Source organism: Dama dama, chromosome 11, assembly GCF_033118175.1.
Source record: "Dama dama isolate Ldn47 chromosome 11, ASM3311817v1, whole genome shotgun sequence".
Lineage (NCBI taxonomy): Eukaryota > Metazoa > Chordata > Mammalia > Artiodactyla > Cervidae > Dama > Dama dama.
Window position 1 is genome coordinate 38,454,389 of NC_083691.1, and position 26,670 is coordinate 38,481,058.

The window sequence follows — 26,670 nt, forward strand, 5'->3', positions numbered from 1 at the left end:
GGACACTGAGCCTGTTCAAAGATTTAGCCTTAGTTTATGTAACCAGCATAAAGTAGTCCTCAGATTTCCAGTCTTGGCACTCAGGTGCTATGGTTTTACCAAAGTAGATTTACAGGAAAAAAATATAAACCAGCTAAATCTCTTTAGGATGGAGAGAAGTTCACAGGCAAGAAGAACATGAAATAGCATTGTTCTCAGAATTCATATGATCATGGAATCAGCATCTATTCAGTGTTCACTCAGAAAATCAACACACTGTAACTGGGAAAAGAATGAGGGAGGGAGGAAATTACAGGAATACTATGGTTAATAATTATATATAGAGAGACTATTTATTTCACTTGATAATAACATTTTCATTCATTGTACAATCACAAACAGACATAATATCTAGAAATATTACAGACAGGCAAACAAGTGAAAATTTGATATTTGATCAGGAAGAGGTTTGAATGTCACATGTAAAAAGCTCCCATTTAATACAGTCAACTCATGTTTAACATTCCTAATGGAAAATGAACATAAGGACAATAAATTATGTCATTTTATTATTTTTCAGTTCAAAAATTAAACTTTCCTAGTTTTAGAATGCAATAGAATTGCCTCCCAAACCAGATTGGCTTCAGGCTAATATTTTAATTAGTTTTCATTCTCTGAGAGTATTCTAGTTAAACCAGAGGGTAAATCTTCTGGATGATGAATAAAAAGAAACAAACAGGTTTTTGAAATATGTCTTCCAGGCAAATACAGTAACTATTAAAAAACAAAAAACAAAAAACTTTGCCACCAAAACTAAAGAGTTGACTACATTTGGAGGGGGAAACACCATACATACATCACTTAAATAGCATTATATCAATAGGTGTGCTGCTCTAGAATTATTTAATAAGAAGATAAATCCATTCCACATCTATACACCCCAATGAGATGAAACTGGACTGAGAAACAAGTATCACATTCCCCAGATTCATGCTGGCTAGGAACAGGCATGACTGATACTTCCATGATCAATCACAAAGATGCTCCAATTCTGAAGTTTCTAAAACCCTGAGCTCATTTTCTGACTGGAGACCTAGCTACCATTTCCTTTCACAATTCTGCCACCAAATTTCATCGTCTTATTGTACCAATCTGTTAATAGGAACATAATGCACACATAGAACTGCTAACAGGGATAAAGGAATAATTCACACAAACAATATGAAAGAGGGAGATGGTGAGGATTCTGTGATATATAAGCTAAGATGACAAGGTTTTCCTTGTCCAGGGCACTACACATAGCTATTAGTCCACTCTTGATTACTTGCATGGTTGAAAGAGTTTTCCCATATATTATCTCATTGGTTCTTCACGGTCATCTCATTGGTAGCTGTCACAGGTATTATATCATCTTCATTGCCTCCAAGAGGCCTTATCCAGGCCCATACAGGTGATAGATTCAAGGCTGGATCAGATCTTCTGGTTCCAAATTTCCAAATTCAAAACACCAAACAAAGGAGGTGGATTAAAAAGAGGGACAAGCCCTCAATAAGCCTGTAGTCTCTGAATCTCACTGCTGGACCCCCAACACCTATTTGTATGTTTCTTTCCTGAGTGCCCAGGGTGAGAGTCAGGACCAGGGATAGAAGGGAAGATTGCAGAAAAAGCCAGGAACCTGCTTTGTATTCTTGCCCCAGGCCAGCAAGTGTTAGGAGTGAACTCAAGCCTAAGAACAATCCCAGAGATAGGTTATCTCAGTGTCTGATGAGTAGCTGAGATGATCCGGAGAGAACCTCACCCTACAAACATATAGACCACAGTTTTAAGTGACTACTCAGGCTCCCTTCTGGAAAACCCATCATTCCACACTATGTCCCATCAGTTTTGTTTGTTTGTTTTTGTTCAATCCCTATTTCTTTCTGCCAATCAAATATCATCAACAGATATAGATTTCACCAGTGCCTACACTTTGCACAAATTAGATGTTAATTGAATGTCAGCCACTGGTGATGGAGTAGTCACACCCGTTTTAGAGATTCTGAGCTCCCTGAAGACAGCACTGACATATTTGTCCATTTCTTTTGCCCTATGCGGCAAACCTAGAGTTCTTGGTTGATAGTGTGGGCTTCAGCACATTGTCAGGGGCCCAAAGGTCCTGTTCTGGAGTTATTTCAGCCTGATGCAGTCCACCTCTTCTGTGGCAGGCACCCCTGTGGTTTTGAGGTCAAGGTCCCCACTGGACTTACTGTCATTGTAAGAAGCCTTCCAGTGGAGCAGCATAATCTTCTTGAAGTACTTGATGGTGTTATTCTTGACAGTCACGAAGCACACGGTGTTGATCATGCTGTTGCTCATGGCAATGCACTCGACCACGTAGAAAGCCGTGAGATAGTGTTTCTCCTTCACAAACACTGTGGGGAAGAAGTCCCGCACGATGGTGAAGCCATAGAAGGGCGCCCAGCACAGCACGTACGCTGTGAGGATGCACATGAGCACCAGGACGGTCTTCCGGCGACAGCGCAGTCGCTTCCGGATCTGCTCCGTCTGGAAACCAGGGACGGCCTTGAACCAGAGCTCTCGGGAGATCCTGGCATAGCATAGGGTCATGGTGACCACTGGGCCCACGAACTCGATGCCAAAGATGAAGAGGAAGTAGGACTTGTAGTAGATCTGCTGGTCTACTGGCCAGATCTGGCCACAGAAAATCTTCTCCTGGCTCTTGACAATGATGAGGACCGTTTCAGTGGTGAAGTAGGCTGATGGTATGGCAATGAGGATGGACACCACCCACACCAAAGCAATCAAGCCGGTGGCTGTTTGATACTTCATCCGGGGTCTCAGCGGGTGGACAATGGCCAGATATCTAGGATAAGGACACAGTTGGTATCAACATGTAGTAAGGAAGTGCTGGAGGATATTATTTTTGCAACATTGAGGCACAATCAAATGGCACCTACGGTATGTGGGCTTGGGAAAGGCAGACTTGCATGGCAGCTCCAGCCCCACATCTTACTAGCTGTACAACCTCAGGCAAGTTATTTTTAATTGAAGGACAGCTGTTTTACAATGTTAATTTCTGCTGTATAGCAAATATACATCCCTGTGCTATACAATAGGATCTTGCTTTTTATCCATTCTATATATAATAGTTTGCATCTGCTAATCCCAAACTGGTAATCTATCCCTGTCCCAACCCCCAGTCCTTGCCCCTTGGAAAAAACAAGTCTGTTCTCTCTATCTGTGAGTCTCTTCTGTTTCATAGATAAGTTCATTTAGGTCATATTTTATGGCAACCCACTCCAGTATTCTCACCTGGAAAATTCTAAGGACAGAGGAACCTGGTAGGCATGGGGTCACAAAGAGTCGGACACAACTGAGCCACTTCATTTCACTTCACTTCTTAGATTCCACATACAAGTGATACCTTATGATATTTATCTTTTTCTTTATGACTTACTTCACTGAGTATGATAATCTCTAGGTCCACCCTTTTTGCTGCAAGTGACATTATTTCATTGTTTATGGCTAAGTAATATTCCATTATATGTATGTACCACATCTTTATCCATTCAGCTGTCAATGGACATTTAAGTCGTTTCCATGTCTTGGCTATTATGAATAGTACGGCTGTGAACATAGGGCTGCGTGTACCTTTTTGAATTAGCATTTTCTCCAGATATATGCCCAGGACAGGCAACTTATGTTTAATCTCTCTGAATCTCGACTTCCTTATCTGCAAAAGTTTTTGCCTGTTTGTTTTTAAAGATTAAACGTGCCAGTATACACACAATTTCTGGCACAGTTTTAAACATGGTATACACTCAATAAATGGTAACTATTATTATTAAATGTAATAATAACATTTCCTATTGGTTTCTAGCCTGGCACTATTCCCAGGTTCATGCTGTTTTCAGGGAAATTCATCCTAATTACCCCACAGTTTTGAGTTAATAGGACTTGATAATTCCAAGGACTTGTTGGGAGAATTTGCCCTTTCTGATAGAACTAGTGGGCAAGGTTTTGCTTTCATTCCATACTTTTAAATACATTAAAAACATTGCTCTACATGCAAAGGTGAAAGAAAAGCACATGACCATTTATCTTATTTTTCAGGCTGGAAAATGCAGCTTAGTGAGAAATGACTGACTTTCTCAAGGTCATATACCATAGTACTCTCAATAGAAAACATTTAACCCTATCTCACATGGTTGATGTGAAAATCAATCGAGAGTACACATGAACATGTTTTTTGAACCACAAAGCAACAGACAGTAAAAGATATTGGTTTTGTCCTTTCCCCCTAAACCACACTGCTGTTACCACAGTTGTCCAGGAAAGAAGAGAGAGCATTTTCTGGGGGATGTGAGTCATTCGTGCAGTATGAAAGCGTCCTTCCCAGAGAGAGTGCACACACTTAGGCAGACAGCTCTGATTTCCTGGAAGACATTCTGTCTGGCAGGGGGTAGAAGCAGGAGAAGGAGAAAGATGGAAAGTGAAGTGGGAGGGAATGACTAATCAACACTGGAAATAAACATATCCTCATGCATCCACAGCTTATTCCTGGTAAAACCAAGGGCAAACATGACAGGGGCCTGAAGAAAGCTAAACAATTCTGTTTTCTTTGCAACTGATCCCCTTGAGGTCATCTTACTTGGAATTCTGATTGGAAGAGGAGGTTCATTCTTTTTTTTTTTTCATATCATATTTCTGCTGTTTCTGTCCATCCCATAACACAGACAGCCAACCCCACTGAATGTCACTTGGAGAGTTCATTGGCACAAGACTTCTGCTCTCTTCCAGATGTTAGATGAAGTTGGATGGGTTGGGTTCACCCTGGCCACCCAACTGACTGCTTGACAGGTTCTACCACCAGCAACAAACCCTGATACTTGCCAGTCTCCCGGGCTGGATGCTGAGGGTGAAGTGGGAATGCCTGCAGCGTGTTGGCGGTGCCTTTGTCAATGCATGCAGTGGACCTCCCTGAAGACCACTTCGCTCCTGCTGTAAGGAGGACATCCAATCTGCTCTGAGTCATAACAAAAACTAAGAGTTTAGAGCTTTTGTTCTCATCATCTCTCTCCCTTATCTACCCCACCATATTCTGCTGATTACTCTGTCAAAGAATGTTTCTGTATTCATACTTGCTTGCTATCTGAACTTACACTATACAATTCTATTCCTTCTTTTCCCACTAGTAATTTCCTAAGTCTTTATGATGTTTCGAACTCAGAGTGTTCTTTCAATGACCATGTAAGAGAGAATACTGATCCAGGAATGAGAATATGAAGAATCTAATCCCAGCTTTGCCACAAACATGTGAATTTGTCATCTTCTTAGCCCTGTGGACTCGATTTCCTTATCTGTGACATGGGAATATCAACTGTCTTTCCAAGCTCACAGAGATACTGTGAGGCTCCAAAGCGACACTGCATATAAACAATAGACTGTTAATATGTAAGAAATTGTTAGTATCCTAAAATGTATTTTTCAGAGCTATTTTGTATAGCAAGCAATTTTCTTTCACCTGTTACTGGCAAATCCTGCATTTGCAAGTTCTCTGCTACTTGGCTCTAGTTTATTGGATCTACTTTATTGGATTTATTCATTTTTGCATCAACACTAATCTTCAGGGTAATCTGTGACTGTCCATCAGTTCATCCTGACATCACCCCACCACCATCCCCAAGGTTAGCACCAGGAGGTGTGTAAGAGGTCTTCCAAATATATTTACCAATAAGCAAATTGCAGAAAACTGTTTCAAGGATAGCCACCAGCCTTGGCTATGCTATACTCCGAACTCCAATATTAGTAAGTACAAGTCACTCAGTCATGTCTGACTCTTTGTGACCCCATGGACCGTAGCCCACCAAGCCCTCTGTCCATGGGATTCTCCAGGCAAGAACGCTGGAGTGGGTTTCCATTCCCTTCTCCAGGGGATCTTCCCAACCCAGGGATTGAACCCAGGTCTCCTGCATTGCAGGCAGATTCTTTACTATATGAGCCACCAGGGAGGCATGTTATTAGTAATACTTGCCTAAGTTTGTAAAGCAGCTTACAATTTACAGAGCGTTTTTAAATCTGCTTTCTCGTTAGATAACCCCAACCCTATCGCTAAGGAAGCAAAGATGCCCATCTTACAGATGAGCAAACTGAGATGTGAAGAAGTTAAATAACTGTCAAAAGCCATGCAGCTAGTAATTGACAGAACTATGATGCAGATCCATCCCTATCTCGTTCCAGATCCCATGGGTTCTCCAGTACTCCAATGTTCTTTCCATTTCCAACCAGAACAAGCAACCCTTCATACTTCCTTCCTGAAATCCTAGCAGCCCCTCTCTTCTTTTCATCATAGTCAGTTTCTACCTATAGATGTTTCAAAATGGAGTTAGATAGTTGGCAACTACTTTTCTTTGCTTAGGAGTATGCCATTGGCTTGACCAGTGTGTCTATCACTACAGTGGCTCAGGTTCAGATCCACTTAGAGTCAGCATTTCCCAGAGAACAAAGAGTGAAGGCTGCCAGACAAAGAAATGTCCAGCCACTAGCTGTGTGGTGGCAGTGGGTTGTGTGATTAAGCAAAGAGGCTTGGAGCTCCCTCTCTGTCCCCGGGACTCAGCCCCAGATCTCATCATGGAAATGGTGATCACAGTGGCTGCTCGGTGGCTCATGGGATGGGCAGCTAATGCACAACCTGCTCCTTAAACAACCAGTAAGCTCACCAGGAGGTACTGGTGCTTCCTAAGGCTGAGTGCTGTTCCTCCGGCCTTAGTTGCCTCATCCAGACAGTAGAGAAGAGCTGCCAACAGGCAGGCTGACTGGTCAGCTTCCCCTAGATTCCAGGTAAAAGAAGGGACTCCAGTGCCCTATATGCCTGAGATCCAAAGATACACCCCGAGGATTGTGCGGCTGTCTCCACATCAAAGAGAAAACCCAGACCTAGGGGACAGAGCACTCTAAGGGTTTTTCTCAATTTCCTGTTACCCTCAGGTCTGACTCCTGGTGCCCAGGTTTTGTGATCCTGTAGAGCAAGGTCCTACTTTTTTAAAATTTTATTGTTTTTTAATTGGAGGATAATTACTTTACAATAATGTGATGGTTTCTGCCATATGTCAACATGAATCAGCCATAGGTATACATAGATATACATATCCGTCTTAAACTTCCTTCCCACTTGCCCTCCCCATCCCACCCCTCTAGGTTGTCCCAGAGCACCAGCTTTGGGTTCCCTGTATCATACAACAAATTCCCACTGGCTATCTACTTTACATATGGTAATGTATAATGTTTCAATGCTATTCTCTCAAATCATCCCACCTTCTCTCTCCCATGCTGTGCCTAAAAGTCTATTCTCTATGTCTGCATCTCCACGGCTGCCCTGTGGATAGGTTCATCAGTACCGTCTTTCTAGATTCCATATATATGCATTAATATACAGTATTTGTCTTTCTCTTTCTGGCTTACTTTGCTTTATATAATAGGCTCTTGGTTCATTCACCTCATTAGAACTGACTCAAATGCATTCCTTTTAATAGCTGAGCAATATTCCATTGTGTATATGTATAATTTCTTTATCCATTCATCTGTCAATGGACATCTAGGGTGCTTCCATGTCCTAGCTGTTGTAAATAGTGTTGTAATGAACATTGGGGTACATGTGTATTCTTCAGCTATGGTTTCTTCAAGGTATATGCCCAGTAGTGGGATTGCTGGATTGTGTGGTAGTTTTATTCCTAGCATTTTAAGGAATCTCCAGTCTGTTCTCCACAGTGGCTGTTTCAATTTGCATTCCCATCAACAGTGTAAGAGGGTTCCTTTTTCTCCACACCTTCTCCAACATTTATTGTTTGTAGACTTTTTGATGATGGCCATTCTGATGGGTATGAGATGATACCTCATTGTAGTTTTGATTTGCATTTCTCTAATAATGAGCGATATTGAGCATCTTTTCATGTGTTTATTAGCCATCTGTATGTCTTCTTTGGAGAAATGTCTAAGTTTTCTGCTCACTTTTGGGTTGGGTTGTTTGCTTTTCTGGTATTGAGCTTCATATGCTTGTTTATTTTGGAGACTAGTTCTTTGTCAGTTGCTTCATTTGCTATTCTCTCCCATTCTGAGGATTGTCTTGTCACCTTGCTTATAGTTTCCTCCTTTGTACAAAAGCTTTTAAGTTTAACTAGGTCCCATTTGTTTATTTTTTAGAGCAGGCTCCTATTCTTTCTGATCTCTACTCTCTTACACTCTTTGCTCTGTCCCCACACCTCCTGTCCTCCCCGATCTCACTCTCACCTCAAGCATTCTCACCGCTCAGCTTTTGCAAACACCATTCTACCCTCTTGGAAATCCTTTCTTCTTCTTTACTGATAGTCACTGGTTGAAGCCAAGTTAATAATCTGTCTCCTGCATGAGGCCTCCTTTGACTTTTCTGGTATCAGATGATCTTCCCCTTTTCCAAATTTAATTTCAAACTGACGCTTTACTTCCCCTCCAACTCTTCCGGGTTAGTTCTCACCCCTCCCTGCACCCTGGATGACAAACTTCCCAAGAACAGGGATCATGTCTTACTTCTTTCATAACCTTTTGCTGACTGTGAACTCTGGGCACTTAATTCTAATAAAACTTCACCCTCGACAAGTACCTAGCCCTGGATGAGCAGAAACATAATAGGCCACGGTGACAGTTCTCAAAAAAAATTGCAACCTGTTTTTGGAAAACAGGACATCAATGTGTTTACCCAGCATGAGATTGGCAGGCAGTCTGGAGCTCAATAATAAGACATTGGAAAAGCAGATGAAAAGATTCCAGCCGTGTTCTGTAGACAATGGTGGTGTTAGAGGTCTTTCAAGCAAGAGAGGGAGGGGTGTATGAGGCAGAAGATTAATTTGGCTGTAGTCTTACTTTCTCCCCTCAGTCTACAGGGCCCTTCTGACTATTCCTACAACCTTCAATTTTGCTCCCATCTTGAGGCCTTTGCACGCTGTGTCTGGAATACTCTTTCCCAATCTTTACAAGGCCAGGTTTTTTCCCTCCATCATTCAGAGATCTGTTTCAATATCTCTTATGAGACACTTTTCCTGACTCCCACCTAGAGCATCTCCCACACTCCATCACTCTCAGTGTTTGCTTGTGTGTCTGTCTGTCTTATTGAAGAACACTTAATTTACAATGTTGCGTTAGGTTCAGGTGTAGAGCAAAGTGATTCAGTTATGCCTACATGTACTTGTTTTTTGGATTCTTTTTCCTTATAGGGTATGTATATTTTTGCTTTTACTCAAGAGTATTTCTGATGTTCTGAAATTACCTTCCCTCTTTGCTTGCCTGACTGGTCTCTCTCCATCAAGCTCCATGCATGCAGGGAGTTTTTTTTTTTTTTGCTTATTCACCATCATTTCACCAGTGTTTGTAATAGTATTTGTCACATTGAAGGCTCTCTATAAAAATGCATTGTTTGAATGAACAAATGAGTGAATGAATGAATCTTTAGGATGGATTGTGAGGGAGTAGGTTTGGCAGAGAGGCAGAGCCGAGAAACACTGGTGGCAGGAAGACCAAGAGGAGACTGTGATAGTTCAGCCCTTGCTGAAAAAGTGGGAGGTGGGAGCGGGGGGGGTGGGGGGGTACTGTCAGGCCCTGGGAATAAAATGAATGGTGGAGAAAGGGAAAAAGCAGCAAGGGCAAAAGGGATTTGCCAGGTTAGATGCCTGGGAGAACCATGGAACCAACAGTAGAGACAGAGAACAGGTAGGAGATAAATAGTTTTGTTCTACTATAGCTTGAGAGCTGTATTCCTTAGAAACTTTGTAGTATTATTTCTTTAATCAAATCATAAAACAACCACTATGATGAAAGCAAAGAGGCTAGCCAATCAGAAATAGTCATAGTTTATCTGTTACTGTTCCTTTAAAGGATAATTTACACATTATAACATCCGCTGTTTATTTAGTACTTACTCTGCTTTAAGCATTGTTCTAAAGAACTACATGTGTTATTTCATGTTATCCTTAAAGCAATCCAATACATTAGGTTTTCTTATCATTCTCATTTTATACATGAGAAATCTGAAGCAGAGAGGGGTCAAATAACAAAACCCTGAAGCCAATAGACAGCGCAGTAGGAGTTTAAACCCAGGTAGACTAACTGCTTGGGATTCTCTGGTGGCTTAGATGGTACAGAATCTGCCTGCAATGTGGGAAAGCCCAGTTGGATCTCTGGTTTGGGAAGATCCCCTGGAGAAGGAAATGGCAACCCACTCCAGTATTCTTTCCTGGAGAATTCCTCAGACAGAGGGGCTTGGCAGGCTAGAGTCCATGGGGTCACAAAGAGTTGGATGTGACTGAACAACAGACTAACTGCTCATACTATTCCTACAGAAATTCATAAAATTAAAGATATTTTTATAACTGTGGACATATTTGTTATATCAAGATAAAAACTAGTTACCAACAACCAAATCAAACCTGAAAGTCCCTGATCAAATCCTGAACACAGGAGGTCAAACAAGAATCTATTCATGAAAATGAAATTTGACATGTGAAAAACACATAAAAATCTAAATAATTTGAAACAAAGATCACAATCATCACGAAATGAACTTGACGCTTTGGAGCAGTCAGTTAGTCGGCCAAGGCCATTGGGTGGTCCTGTGCAGGTAACACTGTTTCCTCCAGTGTCTGGGTTCAAGTTTCCAATCACAACACCACTCTAAACAAGAGCAGTCCCCAGGATGCAGAGCATGCTCCCAATTAAAACCCCCACTATAAGAGAAATGCCTGCAATATTTCAGACAAGCTGAAAGTTGAATAAGTTGAATAAGAATTTGAAAGAGTTTGGTAGATGGAGGTGAGCTGATTGACATAATAGTAATATTATCTTACATGTTCAGAATAGCCCGATGTCCTGATTTTACCCTGGCTTCCTTCCCCTTTGAAGCTGCTTCTTCCTCCAGTGTTACCCCTTTCCACAAGTAGGCCCCTCCCTGGTAAAATGGGTCTCACGCAGGCAGCAGGGGCCCACCCTACAGCAGGCATCTACCTACCCCGCTGCAGTGGCTGGGAGCACCCCCTGGGAAAAGATGTCCTACTAAAGTGAAACTTCAGCAAATGACCCCGTATGTTTTGTCCTGCTCATGTGCTAAAAGAGATGGTGCAGCTTCCACTTTCAGAAAAGTTCAGAGACAAGGTCCCTGGAGATCTTCCTCAACAGCTGTGAGGAGGACTTGGGAAGCAGATAGTCTGCTTGACTGTCCCCCTCCTGCTCCTTCCACATAGTCACCCAGCATCTGTTCATGGGTGGACAGAACACCATGGAGCTCCAGGGCTCACGTTGAGGACCTCAGCCAAGCCTTCTTCAGGGATGACACTTCTGAACACCTTCTACAGATGACAGACCAAGGGCTGATTAACGTGCTAACCCTCTGACATGCTTCTAGGTTTTAAAGCCAGGCTCCTTCTCAACCCGCTCTCAATCCCAGGATGTTCCGATTGCAAGGAGTGGGCCAGATGCCACCAGAGCCCTCGGGCCATGGGACACAGACAGCATCTGTGCTTCAGGCCCTCTGGGTTAAGAGGGAGAGACAGACTGTTCAGATCCAAGTACACAGGGGCCCAGTCAGACCCTCAGGGTAACTGTCTCTATACTGTAACACGGCTTTGTAACAAGAGTTCAACTTTGGGCAGAGGAGCCTTCAAAGACTGTCCCAAGGGCACAAAAACCACTCTGGCCCATTAGTACAGGTGATTATACTAAATGAAAAGCCTGAAGATATAAGATTGGCATAGGCTGCTCTTACTGTTTTTATTTATCTTCACTAGAATCAGCTCTTCTGTACTGTTGCACGCTAATGTATGAAAAGGAGGAAACTGATTATTGCAACCAAAACTAAAAGAGTAAGTAAGCATTTGCTTTGTTTTGACTTGTTTTGTTTGTTTTTTCAAAACAAATTCCTCAACCTTCTTTAAAATAAACCAGAGTTACCACTGTTAATCTACTATAATTGTAGTAGTAGTGTTAGTCGCTCAGTCGTGCCGGACTCTGTGTGACTCTATGGACTGTAGCCAGCCTCCTCTGTCCATGGAATTCTCCAGGCAAGAATATTGGAGCATTCTTGCCCTTCTCCAGGGGATCTTTCCAACCCAGTGGTCGAACTCAGGTCTCCCACATTGCAGGCAGATTCTTTCCATCTGAGCCACCAGGGAAGCCCTAATCTACTATACTCCAATATAAAATTAAAAACTTTAAAATAATAATAACTATTAAAAAGTCAACTGGTATTAGTAGGGTGTCATGTTTAGTATAGTAGGTCTTGATGAGATAGAAACCTCCTTCAAGATTACCAAGTTAACTCCAGAGGTAACTGCCTGAAACTTAAACTTCTCCCTCCACATCTCCTGATGGCTGTCTACCTCTAGGCCTTGGACAGATACAACACCTATCAGCAAGCCCATAGCAGAGAGACCAGAAGCCTTCTGGCTACCCAACTCTAGGGGCCTCTACTACCTCCTGGCTCCTTACAGCTGGAAAACTAGAATTCTCACTTTCATTAATTGGGCCACCTTTGGCCCCTGCATTCATCCACAGTTCTGGTGAATATAGATACCTCTCATCAATCACAACTGTCCTTCCTTGGTTGTCCCCACCCCCACTCACCTGTCGATGGCGATGGCCAGCAGGGCATTGGTGGAGACGTAGAGAGAGACCGTGCGCAGGTAGTTGACAGAGGCACACAGCACGTGGCCATGCTCCCAGGAGAGCTGGCGTACCACGTAGTAGTCCATCTCAAAGGGGCAGCAGACAATGGCCACCAGGAAATCAGAGATGGCCAGGTTGGCGATCAGCAGGTTGGTGAGGTTGCGTAGCTTCTTGTAGCGGGCCAGGGCAGCGATGAAGATGAAGTTGCCGATACCACAGACCAGCATGATACCCACCAGAGCCATGCCAATGACAATCTTGGCGGCAAAGAAAGTCTGGGAATTGGTCACATCCTCATCTTCATCCAAGGGCATATCATAGTCACCATAGCTGAAGTTGAAGGGCAAAGAAACAGCTTGGGCTCCAAGGGGGTCAAGCAGAGGGAAATAGTTGGTTGACGTGTTGGTGGCATTCTCATCCATGACCCCCATGGTGATCTCCATCTGGCTGGTTGAAGCCTTGAGCCACACTCTTGGGAATTCCTCTGGGGCGATGTTGCTAGGCTGAGGTCTCCCCTTTCTGCCGAAACTCAGCTTTTCCTTCATGAGTCAGTGTGTCCCTGCAAACATCCTTGGGGTCCAGAATCCAAGCTTCATCCTAAGCCTTTGAAAGACATTACACACAATCGGCACACAAAGACATTACACACAAACCAGGCCAAATTTAAAGCCATCCTGTAACCTAAGCTGGCCCATTAGCCACCTGCCCAAAGTGAACATTGGGTTGGAATAGAAATAAAGAAACCAGGGGAAGAAAACAAAGGAATCCAAACCACATACCCACTCATTTAGGTAAGGTTAGATTGCTATAAAGACAAACAGGCACCAACTAAGTTTTAATTCCATTCCACTGAAGATTCTGAATGTTGCACTTTTTCTCAGGGGCCAACATAAGGAGTGTGGGGAGGCTGAAGAGAACCAAAGTGACCTGCTCCAAACTCCTTTCCTTGTCTTGACAGCCTGAACTATGTCCTTGTGAAATTGTCCCATTCTGTGGCTTAAAAGAAATTGTTCTGAATCCCATTGAAGAAGCAAGGCTTTGAGACAAACCTGACTGCTCTCCATGAGCTGGCCTCCTTCCTTCTGGCAAAACACTGCTCTAAAATCACAGAACCTATGCAGCAGCTGCCTGTCCCTCTTCTCCCTGGGTTTCCTATTCCTACATCCAAGGCAGCTGAGACCCTAGGAGCCAACACACAGCGTTGACCAAGGCCTGTCCCCAGACAGGGGCTGCAGGGACTGAATTCCCAGCCTAATCACCAAGTGACTTAGAAAGGGGACACTGGAGCAAAGTCCTTCCTGGGATGGTTGTGTGTCCTGAGATAGAGTTTAGACATCCTCCAGGGCAAGAGATCAGTGATGTCTGTAAAGCACTGAGCTCTGTGGAGAGGGAGGGTGTTACATCCTAGGACTGCAAGGAATTACTAGTGAGGACCCACGCCTCCTCGGTCAGCTGCAAGGAAGAGGAGGGTCCACCTGACGCACATGCTGGGGCTGGGATATCGGGAGGGGTTGTCGGCTGCACCGATGGGGACAGAGATCCAAGAGCCAGCCAGAGTCCCCATGTCCCCTGCGCTCTCCCTGCAGACCCAGTCCGTCCCACAGTCCGCAAGCATCAGACCAGGTTGCTGGGATAGAATAAGAAGGCTGGAGTCTGGAGAGCTCCATGGAGCGCAGGAAATCCGGAGAGGGAGGGGAAATGTGGAAGTCTGAGGCTCCTGGGACAGGGAGACACCAGGAAGACTCCAAGGACCCCCGGGAGAGCTTGCTGTCCACATCCCTCAAAGGTGACATGCCTGGAGCCTGCCTTTGGGGATAGAACTAAAGTGACTCTGCACCCCAGGGAGGCTTGGCTCCAGTTCCATCTCTCCCCCAACTCTTCGCCTCTATTTTCCTCAGATAGTTTTTTCCTTTTCTGAGCGTCAGTTCTGCCCCTCTCTCAGGCCCTGCCCTTTGCCCCTGTCAGATCTAAGAAGCAGAATCCAGAGCCTAAACAGCAGAGGGTGTCAGGCTTGCCACCCAGGCAGGAAGGACCCAGTCAGGGTGGGACAGCCCTTGTCCCTGGCCGGCCCTGTGTGTCTCCGAGGCAGGGCACCTCTGGAAAAGGCCCTGCAAGCTTGCTACCTGGAAGACTCAGAGTCACGATTTTAAAACAAAGAGCATTAAAACTTCTTGGGGAGACCGGGTGTTAGGAGCTCTGCGATTTGGGGAGAAATTGTCCAGCGATCTTTTTTCTTTCTCCTTTAGTCCCACCTCCCGGAGAGGAACCCCACTGTCACCCGCTGTCCTCTGGAGCCCTAGCGTTTAGCGCTCGGCCCCCTGGCCAGACCCCTCCCATCTCTGGAAGCATCCCTTTGCAGCCCCTGCTGGTAAGCCGTCTCCGGCTCGCAACTTTGTCCTCCGGAGCCTCAGAGGCTACGCCTAAGGACAGAAGGAGCGGGCAGCCCGGCTCTGGTGAAGATAAGAGCACGAGTGCGAGTCTCTTGGAAAGCTCCCCTTCTCACTCAAAAGCCCCCGCGCCCCGGCGGCCGGTGCCACCTGGAGTCCTTGGAGCATCGCTCCGGAGGGCGCGCTCTGTACCTGATTCATCCCGGAGTCCCGAGCCAGGCAGACGGGGTCCTGGGCTCTTTAGCCCGGGTCGGAGGACACGAGCCGCTGCTCCCAGAAGCCCGCAGGAAGAGCACGGTCCCCGCTCGGGGCTTTCTCCCGGCTAGGCTCGGCAGGAGTTGCGCTCTCGCCGCCGCAGATCAGAGGACCGCGGCTTCGAGGCGAGGCCACCCCGCCCCGCACTCGCTGTCCCCGCCCCGGGGGCCGCTGGGCGCCCAGGGCCCGGGTGGCCGGCTCTGCGAGGCGTGCTCCGCCGGGTCCGCGAGGCTCCGGGAGACGCCGAGGCTGGGAGGTCTGGGCTCCAGGCGGGGCCACGTAGGGGCGCCCAGGCCAGCCCGCGGCTGGGGACCCTGGAGTCGCCCCTGGGCCGGAGTGTCGGGGACGCAGAGAGGAAGCTGGAGCCGAGGACACGCCGCAGGGAGCGCGCGTTCCCTGGGCTCAGACTCCGGAACGACCGCCCTGGGCGGGAACAAGGGCGGCGGCGCTGGGAGCCGGGCTCAGCGCCGACTCCGAGGTACCGACCCCGCAGTCCCCGGGGCTCGGGATTGCTCGGCCGCTCACCTGGCCTGCCCCGGAGCCATCGCCAGAGTGGGCGGTCGGGCTGGTGAGCCGGCGAGATTTCAAAGAACCGGGAGGAGCCGCCCCTTCTGCCCACACCGCCCTCGCAGGACACACTGGGAGCAACACAAACGTCGCTCCCCCGGGCAAGCCTAACTGGACGCGGGGGTCAGCTCCATTTCAGCCGTTTGACCCCGGTGTTAGAGGCTCAGAGAACTGCTTTCCGGAAAGCAAGGAAGTTGGGGGAGGGCAGCGGTGTGGATGCCGGAGAGAGAGGAGCCCCCCTACCCACCCATCCACCCATCTACCCAGGGATATTTGTTCAAAATGCTAGGATGCTCAGAGCTAACTTCCAGAGCACCGATCTCCTTCAAAAAGTCTACAGATTTCTCAAGAACTTAAATATAAATTACCTTGGGTAGCCTTCCTAATGGAGAAGGCAATGGCACCCCACTCCAGCACTCTTGCCTGGAAAATCCCATGGAAGGAGGAGCCTGGTGGGCTGCAGTCCATGGGGTCGCTAGGCGTTGGACACAACTGAGCGACTTCACTTTCACTTTTCACTTTCATGCATTGGAGAAGGAAATGGCAACCCACTCCAGTGTTCTTGCCCGGAGAATCCCAGGGACAGGGGAGCCTGGTGGGCTGCCGTCCATGGGGTCGCACAGAGTCGGACACGACTGAAGCGACGCAGCAGCAGCAGCAGCCTTCCTAACCCAGGTATCGAACCCAGGTCTCCCACATTGGGCAGATTCTTTACCAGCTGAGCCACAAGGGAAACCCTATAGAAGTACCTCGCTACTGCTGCTAAGTCGCTTCAGTCGTGTCCGACTCTGTGCGACCCCATCCCTGGGATTCTCCAGGTAAGAACACTGGAGTGGGTTGCCATTTCCTTTTCCAATGCATAAAAGTGAAAAGTGAAAGTGAAGTCTCTCAGTCATGTCTGAATCTTTGCGAGCCCATGGACTGCAGCCTACCAGGCTCCTCCGTCCATGGGATTTTCCAGGCAAGAACACTGGTGTGGGGTGCCATTTCCTTCTCCTAAGTACCTTAGGATCCAGCAATTCCACTTCCAACAATATCCAAAGCCAGGATTCAAATAACTTGCACATGAATGTTCACAGCAGCGTTGTTTACAAGAGGCTAAAGGGTGGAAACAACCCAATGTTCATCAACTGATGAATGGAATTTTTTTTATGTGGTTATGCATACATTAGAATATATCTCATCCTTTACGAAAGGAAGGAAGTATAAAAGCATTGTTGAGGAAGTGGAGAAATTGGACCCTTGTGTGCAGTCGGTGGAAACGTAAAGTGATGCAGCCACACTGGAAAACAATATAGCAGGACCACAAAAATTTAAAACAAAAAAGAATTACCATATGATCCAATAATTTCACCTTTGGATATATCCCCAAAATTACTGAAAGCAGTGTCTGAAAGAGATATTTGTACACCCATATTCTTAGCAAGGTTATTCACAACAGCCAAAAGGTGGAACCAGCCCAAATGTCTATCAACAGATGAATGTATAAATACAAATATAGCTTGTACTATACATACAACAGAATATTTTTCTGACTTTAAAAGGATGGAAATTCTGACATAGGATATGGATGAACCTTAAGGACATTATGCTAATTGAAATGTCAGTCACAAAAAGACAAATGCTGCATAATTCCATTTATGTGCAGTACCTAGATGCATCAAAATCATAGAGACCTAAAGTAGAATGGTAGTTGCCAGGGACTGGGGGGATAAACCCTATTTCATACAAACAGGGTTTTAATTTTGTAACATGAAAAAAGTTCTGCTGGTGGATGGTGGTAATAGTTGCACAATAATATGAATGTACTTAATTCACTAAACTGCACACTTAAAACAGTTAACATGGTAAATATTATATGTTGTTATTGTTTAGCCGCTAAGTCATGTCTGACTCGTTGTAACCCCATGGACTGTAGCCCACCAGGCTCCTCTGTCTGTGGAATTTCTCAGGCAAGAATACTAGACTGGGTTGCTATTTCCTTCTCCAGGGGATCTTCCCGACCCAAATATCAAACTGGCATCTTTTCTCCATTGACAGGCAGATCTTCACCTCTGAGCCACGAGGGAAGCCCAAATATTATATGTATTTTGACCACAGTAGAAAAAAATGGGGCGAAAAAATGAAGTCTTGACACATGACACAACATGGGTGAATCTTGAAAACATGTTAAGTGAACAAAGCCAGACACAACAGGACACACTCATGACTCCACATATGTGAGGCACTACAACAAGTAGATTTATGAAGACAGAGAATAGAATGAGGAGGAAGAATAGTGAGTAATTGTCTAAGGGATACAATTTCTGTTTGGGCTGATGACAAGGGAATGGATAGTGGTAATGGTTGCACAACACTGAATACATTTAATGTCATTGAATTGTACGCTTAAAATTGTTTAAAAAAATAAACAAACATAAGCCATCGAAGAGCTCTCTTTGAATGTACTGCTGTATACCAATTTGCTTTTTATCTTGAAGTTTCTGAAGAAGGGCTCTGTCTCATTCTTTTTTCTTTTTTGAATCGGGGTATAGTTGCCTGACAATGTTGCTAGTTTCTGCTATGCAATGAAGTGAATCAACTACATATAGATATGTATACATCCCCTCACTCTTGGGTCTCCCTCCCCTCCGCACACCCCAGGATCTAGGTCATCACAGAGCACTGAGCTTCCCGTGTTACACAGCGTGTTCCCACTAGCTATGTGTTTGTACACGTGGCGGTGCACAAACCGTCAATCTCCGTCTCCCAATTCAGCCCCTCCCCTGCCCCATTCACACGTCTGTTCTCTGCATCTGCATCTCTATTTCTGCCCTGCAGATAGGTTCATCTGTATCTTTTTTCTAGCTTCCATATACGTAGAAATGTGGGTGGACCTAGAGTCTGTCTTACAGAGTGAAGTTAAGTCAGAAAGAGAAAAACAAATATCATTCATTTTTGAATCCTGCTCTGTACTGTTTCTCAGACATTCCTGATCATTAGAATCATTTGGGGTGTTGGTTAAACATACAGTTCCCAGGGCCTGCCCCAAACAAAGGAAAGATAGAAAAGGCTTTTCAGACAATTGTTGACTTGTCATTCCAGATAACATATATGTGTTCATTCCGTATGTCTTCCTATTTACTCAAAAAATCAAAAGCAAAGCACACTGTGCTTTAGTTATCTATTTCCACATTCCAAATTACCCCCAAACTTCAGAGCTTAAAGCAAAAAACAGGTATGGTCTCACCTAGTTTCTCAGGGTCAGGAATTTTGGAGTGGCTTAGCTGGGCAGTTCCAGGTTCAAGGTTTATCTTGGGATTGATGTCAAATTGTTGGCCTGGGTGATACCTCATCTGAAGGCTCAACTGGGGTGGAGGGGGATCCACCTGCAAGTTCACTCACAAAGTTGTCAGGCCTCTAGGTTTCACTGGCTGCTGCTGGAGACTTGAGTTCCTCCCACCCATGTGGGGCTCACTACAGACTGCCCAAGTGACCTCATTACATGTAGCTGACCTCCTCTTTTCTGCAGTATGTATTTGTCTCACAGACACCTCTTGCCATAGTGTGGGAGGGGACCTCGCAAGTGCGTGAATACCAAGAGGGGGATCACTGGGAACTGATTTGGAGGCCATCTTGGAAGCTAGGTACTAATGCAAAATTAGAATTTTCCTATTTCCCCATCTAATACCTGATAACAAATGGTTCTTGAGGCTAACAAAGTTAGCCACAATGAAGACTTTTTGACCTTCAGAGTAGGGAGGTGCTGGGTGGCTTCTGGAGTTGGAGTCAGGAGGGCATAATTGGAATACCTTATTGGCCAGGACCCCCCTGGGGGAAATGGAAATATTGGAGGCGGACACAGTCTGGCAGGTTCTGTGCACTGCAGGTCTTGGTGGGGACTCTTTTGAAGAACTTGGTCCCTCTGTAGGGATCAGTCTCTGCCAAAGCCTTCAGGGGAGCTCCCTCCATCTGAGAAACAGACAACCATCTGGGGGTCAGTTTTAATAATTCATCTCTGTGACAGTGTTAAACCCAGACTTACAGCACAATCTGGAACTAAAAAGGTTTTATTTTAAAAAAAAAAAAAAAGGCTAAGGAGAAGAAGGAAAGGAAAGGGGTTTTTAAAAATTTGGAACTCCAATAATGTCATTTTTTCCCCAAATGTCTAGTCCCAAAGACACCAAAAAATGGAAGTTTTTTGTGTGTGATTAGAGTCTGCTGCCACAAGGGGCACATGCTTTGCCTCATCCCGCCTACAGAGCAAGTCACAATACCTGAGAGAATGTCATCCCTGGGAGCCCTCACCAAAGAAAGCCAAAAGAAAGAACTGGTTTGGAAAGTATTTTTTTTAGTGCTTTTTGGTGTCCCTCACCCCTAAATAATGTTCTTGAGCTACCTTGGATTTTTGTCCTCTCCTATTCCTGGTGGCTCGGATGGCAAAGAATCTGCCTGCAATGCAAGAAACCTGGGTTCAGTCTCTGGGTTGGGAAGATTCCCTGGAGAAGGGAAAGGTTATCCACTCCAGTATTCTTGCCTGGAGAATCCCATGGACAGAGGAGCCTGGTGGGTTGCAGTCCATGGGGTTGCAAAGAGTTGGACACAATTGAGTAACTTACACTTTCACTTCACTTCATTTCACTAGTAGGAATCATCCCAAAGGCCCTTTGAAATTGCATTTCTTCATCATATTATTCTATAATTAAGTTCATTCATTTAGACATGAAAATTTAACATCTTGGGCTTTTTTCAGCCATGCAACTCCCGTGATGCTCTAGCAAATGCCACTTAGAATCCCAGCTCAGGAAGGGCCTTAGAGGTCATTCTGTGAGCACTCATGTTGAGAAAGGAGCAAACTGATGCTCAAGAGGGAAGGCCTCTGGCCCAAGGGAACGGGCTGACTTCAGATCTCAGATTGGAATCCAATCTTCTGAACTTCAGCTCAACCCTTGCCTCCCTGGCCAGCCACATCCACAATTCACATCACTACTTATTCTCAATTTGCCCCTCTTTCCGTGATCCTTGGCTCCAGGGTTCAGCCACAATTCCTCCTGCCTGGCAAATTTACTAAAACAGCTTATTTTCTGCTTTCATCAGGTTTGTTCCCTGGGCATACACTCTCATTCTATGCCATGAAAAAAAATGAAGGATTCCTGGAAGACACCCAGAGCTGGCTCAGAACTCAACCTGCCTCCTTTTCCAATGATCTCCCCTATACTCAAGCCAGCAATGCTTGATCAGCTTCCCAAAGCCCACTCAGCAGGTCATTTGGACTGTGCTCTGCCCTTCCTCTCCAGCTCCCCAAAGCCCTCAGGAGGAGATGTGAAGAGAGATTCAGCTAGGCACAGAGACATGCTCTCATTCCCAAACACACCAAAGATGTCAAATCTCTTGTTAATTTAATTGGTGTGATGCCATCCCTGACAACTTTTAGTGGGTGACAAAACTATTCATATGTTTATCTGGAAAAGTAAACAGATGATGGCATACAAACATGTTTGGGAAAAGAAGAGAAATAAGAGGAAATTTTACCTGCTAATATCAAAATATGAAAGTTCAAGAAGGCAGCAGGTAATGAGTTTGAGCAGAAAGTGTGCCACTGTTAAGAACTAGATACATCCCAGAGTTGCTGATGGACAGGGAAGCCTGGCAGGCTGCAGTCCATGGGGTCGCAAAGAGTTGGACATGACTGAGTGACTGAACTGAACTGAACTGAACTGAGTCTTGTCTTTGGGCTTCCCAGGTGGCACAGTGTTAAAGAAGCCATCCGCCAATGCAGGAGACACAAGAGACAGGTTTGATGCCTGAGTAGAGAAGATCCCCTAGAGGAGGAAATGGCAACCAACACCAGTATTCTTGCCTGGTAAATCCCATAGATAAAGGAGCCTGGTGGGCTACAGGGCTTCAGTCCATGGGGTGAAAAAGAGTCAGACATGACTGAGCATACACACACAGCCTTTGTCTTACTAAGTACACTGGACTCATATTGTCTACTAGTATTCTTTGTTTTAGATAGTTCATTCTTATAGTTTCTTCTAAGGAAAACAGTAAGTATTCATAACACTATAGAATTACAAAATGTTAGAAAAACGCCAAAGCCATCAAAACTGGGTCATCAGTCTCCTGGGGTTGTCGTAGCCAAGTACCACAAACTAAGTGCCTTAAAGCAACAGAAATTTATTCTCTCATAGTCTGGGGGCTAACGTCTGAAATCAAGGTGTTGGCAGGGCCATGGTCGCTCTGAGTCTTTAGTTGGAATCCTCCCTTGCCTGTCCCTAGATTCCAGCAGTGACTGTCAACCATGGTGTTCCTTGGCTTGCAGCTGCATCACTCTCATCTCTGCCTCCAGGGTCACATAGCCTTCTCCTCTGTGTGTCTCTGTCTTCATATGGCATTTTCCTCTTGTGGGGACACTAGTCATACTGGATGACGACTCACCCTAATGACTTCATCTTAGCTTGATGACATCTGCAGAGACCCTATTTCAAATAAGGTTACATTCCCAGGCACTAGGGGCTAAGTTTTCAAAATATCTTTTGGGAGGACACAATTTAACCCAAAGCAAGTATATTGTGATGCATTTATGTATGATGGAATACATTTAGCTGTCAGAAATAGGACTGTGAAATGAATCTATGGTGTTATGAGTCAGGACAGAAGGACAGTGGTTACCTTTGGAGAAAGAAGATCACAGGCAAGAGCCATCTTGAAGGTTTTGGGGGTGCTAGTAATATTCTTTTTCTTGATCTGGTAGCTGGCTACACGAATGTGTTCAGTTGTAAAAATTCAATTCATCCATAAGTACTTATGTACTTATGTCATATACATATTTCTAAATGTACAGTATATTTCAATGAAAAGTTACTTAGGACATAGTACTGTAAAAGGATATTGATTGACATGGAAAGATAGTCATGATGCATTACTGAATGGAAAAACATCAAGAGAAATATATGCATCCTCTAGAGAAGAAAATGTCTTTAAAATTGCTAACACTCAACTCAGAATGGAAGGAAAATACAAGTGTTCTCTCCCTCATTTCAAATATTTGTATTTTTCTTATTTTTAAATGAATCTATATTATTTGTATCATGCTTTAAATTTTATAAATGAGAAAAGGGTGAATTAATGCAATGAACAGGAGAATCAACTATTAAGGGAAATCATTAATTTAGATCTTTATTTCACACTGTATTCTAAAATGCAATAAGGAAAGATTAAAGAGTTAAATTCAAAGGATTAAAAACTGAAAGAAAGCACTGATAAAAAAATTTATGAAATTCATGAGATTTCAGAGTAGTGATGGTGAAGGCTTTAGGAAGTAAAAGACAAAAAGGTAATAGATGATCTCCAAAGCAATGGATAGATTAAAAACATTTGAAAGTCAGAAAAACTATAAACAAAAGTCAAAACTAAATGTCAAACTAGGAAAAATATTTATGGCAAATATTGCAAACAAAAGGTCAAGATTCTTGATATATGAAGTACTGTTACATTATAATAAGGAAAAAGCTGGTATCTCCAAAAGAATAATGAGCAAAATATAGAAATAGACAATTCATGAAAAGAAATGCCAGTAACAACAAAAATGTATTTTAAAGTGCTAACTCTCACCAGTAATCAAAGAAATTTCATCTAAAAACAATGAGATACAATTTTGCCTATCCCAAATTAGCTACAATCACAGACTGTAAAAATGGAAACTGGATCAGTAGCTTAATTTTAGAATTCACATAAACCCTCTCACTTTGAGAATATCTTAAGCTTTCTCTGATTTTTCAGCCCTTCTTGCATTCTGCCAAGAGTTGCTTTATAATAAATGTGAGTTGATTCAGTTGATTTCACACAACCATTTTTCCCTCTTCTGATTTTCGATCTGCCTAACATTTGCTTGAATTGCAGCCACAGGCACAGAGCCAAGAAGATGATGTCATTCTAAGTAAAGTTAAGTGTCAGAGTTCTGTGCTTCTTATACTTGTAGAGAAATGCACAGGAGAAGATTGAATTCAAATTACACATAAAAATTGTAATTGATCCTTTACATGTTTTACTGAATAATGTACAAAACTGCCTTATATTCAGACCATTTTCAAGTTATGTGTGTGTGTGTGCATGTCTGTGTGTGTGTCTGTGTATGGTTTTGCAAGAGTGTGTAGAGGAAATGGGAGACAAGTGATATACATGGCAACCACCTGGAAGCACTTTTATCACTGGCCAAAAGCCAGATTGTAGTGATATAGCTCATCTAATGAAACTGCTCTCGACGTTACTTAACCAAAAGGGTGAAAGGAGTGAATACTGAAACAAAGTACATGACTTTTTTTTAAATTATTTTTTTCCGTTTATTTTTATTAGTTGGAGGTTAATTACTTCACAACATTGCAGTGACTTTTTGTAATTTAGGTAAAGTAGAGCAGACGCCATGACCTAGATGGAAGGGTCTGAGAAGAGTTGAAGCTGTTCAGACCAAAATGCTATTTTATATGGCAGAACTTCATCTCCTCAGCTTTTTACCTGTTGATGACATCGCCTCATCCAAGCTCAGGTGTGTCTCTAGACGCCATGCTCACTTGCACCTGCTCATGCTCTCTCTCTCCCCCTAACATCATATACTATTCTCAAGAACAAAGAAATGTGTGTTCTCAAGAACACACATATATGGTATTTGATTGGGCATAGTACATAAAGTATATATTTTCAGGTCTTTAAGTTTTGTCTGTGATCACAAAAGTAACATTTGTTGTTATAGAACAAAATCTCAAACCATATGAAGTATAGAAAATGCAAATTCTCACACTTACCTTTATCCTTAATCCCATTACTAGCAGTTTGGTGTAGGTATTTTCCTAAGAACAGAGTGTCTTAAAATCATTTTATACAGAATTTATTAATGTGATGCTAGCAAATGTCAATGTATTTTAAAATACAAGTAGACAGTAGACTATAATGTCACAAATGTTCAAAACACACACCTCATGGGAATTCCCTGGTGGTTCAGTGGTTAGGACTCTGTATTTCTACTGCTGGGGCCACAGGTTCAATCCCTTTTCAGGGAAATAAATCCTGCTTGCCACAGGGTGCTACCAAAAAAAAAAAAAATACCCACCTTAGGGCCAGAGCATTAGTCTAATATTCTATTGGTGAACATGGTTTGTTAGAAGACTCTCTGTGTATGTTTTTTTAATAAAGAAACCAGGTAGAAGACTGAGCAATCTGCACTTTGGTAGAATTCCAAGCTCATACTATTTTCCCTGGAGAGACTGTCTCCTGGAAGCTGTGAAGAAAAGACAGGAATGCAGCTACTCTGCATCTCAGTTTTACTCAGGCAGGAAATAGGTGAGCCTCGGACCTGCAGGAGGATAGAACTTGAAGTGTGTGGCCAGAGGCATGGAGGGGCCATATGTAAGGTCCAGTGGTGGAAGTGAACTGCCCTGGTCTTAGAGAGACAAGATGACTATGTGGTCAGACCCTTCCTCCACTTTCCTCTGATGATGATGGGAATGACTGAGCAAAGGCTTGGTGGTGTGTTGGGAGTCCCAGGTTCTAGGCAGCAGGCCTCAGTGCCACCTCTAGCCAAGAAAATAACTAGAACTGGCCCTAGGCACCCAATATAGGGGAGAGATGCATTCAGGTGCTGGAGGCAACAGTGGGGAAGAGAGGCTCCTGATGAGAGTCTCTGAGTTTCATGGATTAAGCAGTGACAGTCACAGAACTCAGCTCCACACCCTGGAGGAACCAGGTCGAGTAACGGTGTGGAGTCCTCCAGCCTCTAGGGGGCACATCTGAGTTCTGACTCCAGTAGCTGGACAGGAGCACACAGAACAGGGCTTTGGATCCAAAAGTATCCTGGGGAATCCTGGACTTGTTCCTGGAGGGAATGACAAGAAGGAAATTCTCATAAAGGACTGACATATAGGCTCACTGACATTTACTCTGAATTGTAAAAGGAATAGACCTCACTTTGGACTCCAGTCTAATGATGTGAATACATCAGGGAATTTACGCATATATACTTCTATAAGATAATAATATATCTTGTGTTCTGTTCTGCAATTTGCTTTATTCACTTATCAGTGTGATCCTTTCCATGCCATTGTATATATAATTGACTTACTCCATCCTTTTTGGCTGCTGTATTGTGTTCCAATGAAGGGACATACTACAATTTCTTTATAAAATCTTTTACTGATAGATATTTATATTGTTTCCAGTTTTTCACTACTACAGACTGTGCTTGCACACATCACCTTCTCCAGCACAGCTGTTTTATAAAGGATGTTTCCAATGTATTATGGAGATAAAGCCACAAGCCTCATGATTGACCCTCTGTAATAGAATTTTAGTACCTTGCTAGTTATTGGGAAAGGTGTATGGGGTGTAGACTCACCCTTCCTCAGACCCCAGAAACTGGGAAATAAGTCAGCTCCCTGACTTCCTGCACTATCATTCCAGATCAAGGGCTTCCCTGAAACTTTTCTTCAACCTGCCAAGCTGCTGGGTGAGACTGTTCAGGGTGTATCCCACACAAAGTAGCTGGGCAAGAAGGCACACAGAGACACCTCACGCCAAGCTGATGGCCTTCCTGTGGCCCAAGTCCACCCAGAGGAAGGGGTGACTTTGTGCAAATGAAATGCTGGCTGTGGCCCAGAGTCTGTCTACTGGATCAATCTTTGGTCCTTAAAAGTCTGCTTTATCAACTCAGTGTGCCAGTTGGTCATCTGCATCCAAGTTTGTGTTCCTCCATCCTACCTTCAGTTGGGTAAAGGGGCTCCAGGACTAGTGCATGTGTGCTAAGTTGCTTCAGTCACGTCTGACTCTT

At 44.2% G+C, this 26,670-nt stretch overlaps 1 protein-coding gene across 2 annotated transcripts; it reads right to left on the minus strand.

Annotated features, from left to right (window-relative positions):
- Window positions 1-325: 325 nt before the first annotated feature.
- PROKR1 (prokineticin receptor 1) lies at window positions 326-16,358 on the minus strand. Of its 2 annotated transcripts, none has more exons than XM_061155153.1 (3): window positions 16,241-16,358; window positions 12,622-13,266; window positions 326-2,842 (listed from the first exon to the last, which is right to left on the minus strand). In XM_061155153.1, the coding sequence occupies exons 2-3, from the start codon at window positions 13,206-13,208 to the stop codon at window positions 2,146-2,148; spliced, it is 1,284 nt and encodes a 427-aa protein (XP_061011136.1). In that variant the 5' UTR covers window positions 13,209-13,266; window positions 16,241-16,358; the 3' UTR covers window positions 326-2,145. The 2 variants fall into 2 exon arrangements, with proteins under 2 accessions (XP_061011136.1, XP_061011135.1); XM_061155152.1 differs by lacking the exon at window positions 16,241-16,358 and adding an exon at window positions 15,243-15,968.
- Between the last annotated feature and the right edge of the window lie 10,312 nt (window positions 16,359-26,670).

Excerpts from the sequence above, each read along its gene's own strand:
- PROKR1 (XM_061155153.1), bottom strand. The coding sequence starts at position 13,208 with ATGAAGGAAAAGCTGAGTTTCGGCAGAAAGGGGAGACCTCAGCCTAGC. Across the intron at positions 2,843-12,621 it reads CTGGCCATCGCCATCGACAG|ATATCTGGCCATTGTCCACC; the intron begins GTGAGTGGGGGT and ends TCCTTATCCTAG.